Here is a 6456-nt window from a genome sequence, read left to right as displayed (position 1 = left end):
ACGGGATCCAAGTGCGCCCTGCCCCGGAACTGCGCATGCGCACAATCACCGGCCACAAGGAAGCGCAAGCGCGGCCAGCGGGAGCATGCGCAGTGAGGGAGGGGAAGGCGGACCGACGCCGTGCCAGCACCGGGAGCTGAGCTTGGAAACAGTACGACCAAAGTAAGATAAACCATGACTTGTTGTTAAATACATTTGGGATATCAAGCGATTACCGCTCTCAGCACAACGTTATGTGGTGCTGACTGCAAGAGATGCTCATCTATTTAGAAATACGCGTTTTAAACGCGGGTAAAATCACTCGGGCTGAAGGGAAACGCGTGTATCATAGTATCACAGTCCCGTGTGGGTTGGAAGGGACCTCAGAGATCATCGAGTCCAACCCCCGGGATTCGAGCGTCTGTGCTGCAGAGCGGCACTTCTACCACTCGCGCCACAGGGGGGATTCGAACCTCTGACTCCGGTGTTAATTCAACCCGCTCAGTGTTACCGGCGCTACACGCAGCTCCGCCCAACGGACTTGGCGCCAACAGCGGCGGAGCGCAGCAGCTGCGCATGCGCATTAGCCCGGCCGGCCGGGGGAGCCTCCTCAGCTCGGCGGTGTCTGTGCGGTGCTGTGCGGTGTTGTGCTGTGTGGTATTTGTGTGGTATTTGAGCGGTATTTGGTGTCTTCGTCCGGAGCTCCCAGCGCTCTGAAAGCAGGAGAGAAGCTCCTTAAGGCGGTAGGAAGGGGAAAACCGTCAGGGCTGGAGGTGTGAGGGGAGCGGGGCCTCAGGGTGCGGCTCTGGGCGTCGTGGCGGGCTCCTGTCGGGGCGAGCTGTGTGTGAGCCCGGCTGTGGAGAGATACAACAGCCCTCAGCCTGGTGAGCGGGGATGTGAGGAGCTGGGGCCGTCATGAGCCTGAGAGACCTCGGCCCTGGCCTGTGGGTTGAAGGGATAAGCTGTAGGTTGGGGGACCCGCAGCTCAGGAGACTAAAGTTGTTAGTTTGTGTGGATAACAGCTGGCTTGAAAAGCACTTAGTCTGAAATGCTTTTGTTGTGTGCTTGTGTTCTTACAACGACCCACAGCCACCACTCCCAGGTAACCAAGTGTGAGAAGCCCATAATTTACTTGGCTCGGCAATACTGGGTTGTGTCATCCTTCTGCATAGTATCTGCTGCTTAATTTATGTAACGTGCTGTTTGGCAGAGCTTCCTGTGGAAGGGCTGGGTCTCACGTAGCTGATGTTTGTTTCTGTGGCAGGTTTGTTGGTTTTTGCATTCTTTTTAAATGCTTCTGATATTTCATAGGCTCGTTAAGGTTGGAAAAGACTTCCAAGACCCCCCAAATCCCAACTCACCCCCACTGTGTCCCCTGACCACATCTCCACTGTGGAATTTTGGAGTTCCCCATCCCAGTTCTCTCATCTGCTCTTTGTTTCCCACAGGAGGAGGAAGAAAAGTTAATCTGTGGCCATGATAGATCCTCTGGAGAACAACTTGTTTGATCTCCCTGATTATGAGAATACAGAAGATGAAACATTTCCACCCCTCCCACCTCCTGCGTCTCCAGGAAGAGCTGATGTTGAATGGGCTCAAGCTAATGGAGGTGAGAACCCTGTGAACCCTGGAGATTTTTCAGTATAGAATGAAATGCTGAGAGATCAGCTTTGTTGGAGTTCTACTTCAATGTGTTGTGCTTACTCAGTAAAAATAATCCAAGAGTAAAAAAAGCAGTTAAGTTGTTCTTGATCCATACTTGTGCAGTGAGTTTACCTTTGTAGATGCCATGGGAATGTTTGCATGCATGCACACAAGACTGCCAGCATTCCAGGGAGATGGTAGGAGTTTGGTTGTTGGTTTTCTATCTTAAGACAAAGACAGAAAGCAAAAAATAAAGTTCAAGTTACTTTCTATCAATTGTATATGGAATGTTCTGTGTGTGGAACAAGGGAGCAGGAAGTACGTAATTCTTGATGTACGAAAATTAGAGTTCTAACTCCTGGGTGTCTGATGTTTAGACTGGCAAAGTCTTAAACAAGAAATCAGTGTGATAGTAATTACTGCTGGGATGGATTGTGGTGCCGTATCCATTGCAGTCAAATGTATGAGTATTAGCCTGAATCAAAAAGTGAGTGAGCCATTTGTGCTGTATGCTTACAGTGTGTGATTTTCTTGGTTAGATCTGGATGGAAACCAGCAGTCAGAAACAAAGGATTCTTCTGCAGCTGCACGGAAAGCAGTTAAAAGATCGATACCTAAACTAGATGCTCACAGGTATTTTTGGACTTAGTGTTTCTTTCCTTGATAAACTTGGTGCATGGCTGTGATGTGGTAATTAAGGTTACTGTGATTTCAAGTGCACTTGAGTGAATCCTCAGTACAGTGATGTCTGCGAGGTGTGTTATGTAATTAATGCTGACACCTGACTTGCATCTGAAGTAGATAAACTGCCTGTAAAGGATGCAAGTACTTTCCTTGCTCTTACTGCCAAAACTGGTGTAAGTTCCTCACGAGCATTAGAAAGTACCTAAGCTTCAGGTACATTTTGTTTTAAACATACTGTTGAAGGCTTGGGTTGTGTATCAAGTTTTACATGGCCAGTGTAGGTACCAGAAATGACTGTTCCATTTTCTTTCCGTGTAATCCTAATAAAAAAGCTGTTTGGACTGGGGATGTATGTATTGTGTATTTTCAGAAACTCTCAAGTCTTACAGCAGTCTTATTTCCTGTGTTTTCTCCATCTGTCCTGAATAGAGTTCTGTAGCTTCGGGTGATAAGGGAGAATGTGTGCTTGTTTCTTTTTCATTAGGAGGAAGCTGGATTTCAGGTAATTTTACCATTGCATGTTTACAGGTTAGTTTCAGAAAGAGGACTTCCTGCCTTAAGACACATGTTTGACAGTGTGAAGTTCAAGGGTAAAGGGCACGAGGTAAGACGTGGTGAAGACGTGGTGAACTTCTGGGGTGTTTCCTGGCAGATTAGCTGAAATCAACAGATTGCTGCCTGTCTGGTGTGGGGAGGATTGATACCGAACTCTGGTTAAACAGCAGCTTTCTGACAGTATTTGGGCACATCCTGCTGTGGTTTGTAGTTGCAAGATTGAAAAATAATACTCTGCATGGCTGCTTTGTGAAATGGACATTTTAATCTTAAACCATGCCGGTTACTGTCCCTGTTTTACCCACAAAAAGAGGTTTTGGGAATTGGAATCGCTTTACAGGATTTCCTAGGTAATCTGGAATGCAGAACACACAAAAACATACATCAAAATAAATACCAGCTGTGCCCTGTGAAATTTTAGTTGGGAATTGCACCTGCATTGCTTAAAGGCATCTCAGAAACCTACCAAGTGTTTCACAGTGCACGCAAATGCTTTTCCCGAGCTCTTATTGCTTGTTTTCTTCCAGCTTTAATTGCACTTACAAACTTGATAGCAGGATGGAAGGTTACCCAAGCATTCATATTATTTTGATTTTCAAGAGATTTTCCAACTGTGGGCACTTTGTGTTTCCAGAAACATTGCTATCATGTTTCCCTCTGCAGTTTGCTGATTTAATCTGCTTCTAACAGCTGGATTTCTTGTTTTATGCTCAAGGCAGAGGATCTGAAGATGCTTCTACGACACATGGAGCATTGGGCTCATAGATTATTTCCAAAGTTGCAGTTTGATGATTTTATTGACAAAGTAGAGTCTTTGGGAAACAAAAAGGAGGTTCAGGTATGTATTACTCCTGTCGGTTTGCTTTCATGCAGTAATGAGCAGTATAAGGAGTTGGCTTAGGAGAACAGGCACACAGCAGAAGATTTAAGTTATATGGATCTCCTTTAATAGGGCATCTCTACAGAAGCAATCAGCGTTAGAGTGCAGGAACTACTTATGCTTGAACTTGGACTCAGAGGCTTATAAAGAATGTTGCTTCATGTGGCTGATGATAGAATAAGAACTAGAAAAATGATTGTGGTATTTAAGTTTTGGGTCGAACAGATGCATGAAAGAAATATTATTTCAGAATAGTACAGCATAAAGAAAAACTGGGAATACTGTTAAAAACATATCAATGTAAGACAAGATTTTTTCATAGATGAAACATCCCTAGTTTAATTTTTCCTCATTTGCAGACCTGCCTAAAACGAATTAGACTCGATCTTCCTATTTTACATGAAGACTTCGCAGCTCATGAAGGTAAGTTTGTTGCACTCTCAGTTCAGTACTTAAAACTGTACTGCCCCTCTTACTAACGAGGAGTTCATGATTGTGGTACATTTTCCTGCTGTAGAAGCTATTGTTGAGTGGTCCTCCTTTACAACCAGGCTTATGTAGGACTTAGAGCTGTAAAACCAGACTCAGAATAAAATGCTTCCTGTACGTATTAAAAGTGTGTGGCTTGAAAGGAACTTTTAGTAGGAATAAGAACTTTGTAGTCTTTCCTAACGTCCATTGCAAATATTTATATTCTCTCTCCCTGTGGGTCTCTCTTGAAGCAATTATCTGCACTTTTTTATAGTTCAGTTCTGATGAACAAGCTGTGTGATGGTAAAGCCTTGCCCTGCCTGTGGGCATTGCCTTTGGGCGGTTGATGACATGTGGCTGTCTTTGCTGTTGGCTGCATTTGCTAGAAATGGAATGCAGCCGTGAGCAGCCACAGATAGTGAGGTTAATGGTTCCTGCCGACAGTATCTGTAGAGGTATCAGATGTTCTGTGCGATGGTTCCGTACATCTGTATTGCAGCACAGTGCTGGTGTGTTCTTGAACCGCACTGGCAACCGTACGGCTGGTAAGTCACCAGCTGGAAAGTGTGCGTGGCTGTCCTACTCAAAATACAACTTTAAAATGTGGAATATAATCAGGAGTTACTTAAAATGCTTTTCTGATATATATTTAGTGGAAGGTCTGTGTTCAGTGTGATGCTTCCTGCTCCTTCTGGCTCTCTCCCTCCATTCCTTTTTACCCAGGTGGTGGAGGTGGAAGCAATGGGCTGGATGCGCCCACCGAAGACGTACATTCCTTCTCTGGAGAACTCGATTCTCTCCCGGTTACAACTCTCACTGAAGAGCAGCAGCAGCGAATCGAGAGGAACAGGCAGCTGGCCTTGGAACGTCGGAAAGCGAAGATGCAGTTAAACAGCCAGTCCCAGCATGATGGTAAGCAGTTCTAGTGTCAGTGTAAGCTCAGCCTGAGAGGTTCTGACAGCTGAGCTGCTGAGGAAAAGGTCCTTGGTACTTGCTTTACTAGAGAGTAGAGAACTGTAACTCCTGATCTTAAACTACAGTCCCGTAGGTAGATCCCTGTAAAGCTCAGAGATCCACTCTCCCCAGCTGACAAGCTGAACTGTGATAGCTTGTCTCTGGTGAAGTGAGGCTGACTTGCTAGTTGATTCTAGTGTTGGCTTTCCTGAAGGTTGTGATTCAGGCAACGGAAACTGCAGCCATCAGGCACACAGCAACAGCATTTTCTCACAGGAGGCATTTTGTTTTTCCTTTATCAGGGCTCTCTCATAGTTATCCTGAAGAGGAGTTTAACATCCCCGCTGCTCAGGAAATGATTGGTGCTTTAGAAGACACTCAAGTTACTGCGGCCAGTGTTGCTGTTACAGAGACTGAAGACACAGAAAAGGAATTGCAATGTGCCAGTGAAAAGCAGTGACCATTCCTCATGCTTTGAAGGACTTTCTTAATAGGACCCCAACTCTAGGGGGGTCCTTCATAGGACGCCAACTCCTACCGCTTGTATTGAAACATTGCTGGTTCTTTCCAGTCTGACTCCAGGGGTTTCAGGAAAGCCTTAACTGTTACGTCTGGGGAGCTGGTCACAGCTGTTTTCATGAAGCTGCAGATGAATCGCTCCCTATGTTGGAAAGCAGAACACTGTTCTTCAGCTGCAGATGAGACTGTTTTGTTCTCTTACTGACATTGTTTAGGAAATGGCTTTCCTGGCCTACTCTGACATCCTTCAGTTGATGTCAAACTGAATTTGACTGAGATGTTAAGTTTGCGTGCACATCTTTGATGCAGGATACATGATAGAGAATGGTGTTATACTTGAACAGGAATCCTGGATATTTTTTTAACTCACCAAGTAGTTGTGTGCGTTTCTTATGAAATGGAAGTTATTAAATTTCAAAAGTCAAACAAATTCTTGCATGAGGCAGTTTAAATTCAACTTCCCAATTTGTGCAAGTCATCGCACATTGTGTTTTGGCTTTGACTGAATTAGTCTCACTTTATCTGATCCTGTTTCCTGGCTTAAAGCTCTGTACTGTCACAGTACTGTCTTCTTCCTCTCTTATGCGATAGCTGCAGCAGTCCAGTGCACTCTTCTGCTCTGTAGAATGAATGTAGTTTCAAGGATGACAGCTGTGCCAGAGCCCTGAGAATGCCTTACCCAGCAGCATAGAGCAGACTTGCTCAGCCCTACCTGAGGCCCAACGTTGCACATAAGGCAGGTGAAACAAGTTCATGTCAGTGGGTTGTAT

General features: G+C 45.1%; 1 protein-coding gene and 1 non-coding gene across 5 annotated transcripts; both read left to right on the top strand.

Moving 5' to 3' along the window:
* Window positions 1-46: 46 nt before the first annotated feature.
* On the top strand, window positions 47-6114 carry TIPIN (TIMELESS interacting protein). 4 transcript variants are annotated; one of them, XM_015873324.2, is made up of 8 exons: window positions 47-162; window positions 1428-1588; window positions 2163-2256; window positions 2836-2911; window positions 3578-3700; window positions 4102-4165; window positions 4937-5125; window positions 5470-6114. In XM_015873324.2, exons 2-8 carry the CDS (start codon window positions 1456-1458, stop codon window positions 5625-5627), a joined length of 837 nt encoding a protein of 278 aa, XP_015728810.1. In that variant the 5' UTR covers window positions 47-162; window positions 1428-1455; the 3' UTR covers window positions 5628-6114. The 4 variants fall into 4 exon arrangements, with proteins under 4 accessions (XP_015728810.1, XP_015728811.1, XP_015728812.1 ...); XM_015873325.2 differs by lacking the exon at window positions 47-162 and adding an exon at window positions 607-722; XM_015873326.2 differs by lacking the exon at window positions 47-162 and adding an exon at window positions 607-759.
* LOC116653937 lies at window positions 4567-4702 on the top strand. The gene has a single exon (XR_004308603.1).
* Window positions 6115-6456: the final 342 nt, after the last annotated feature.

The sequence above is a fragment of the Coturnix japonica genome, chromosome 10, assembly GCF_001577835.2.
Source record: "Coturnix japonica isolate 7356 chromosome 10, Coturnix japonica 2.1, whole genome shotgun sequence".
Classification (NCBI taxonomy): Eukaryota; Metazoa; Chordata; class Aves; order Galliformes; family Phasianidae; genus Coturnix; species Coturnix japonica.
The sequence above is the reverse complement of the archived record's forward strand: the minus strand, read 5'-3'. Positions and strand labels throughout refer to the sequence as shown.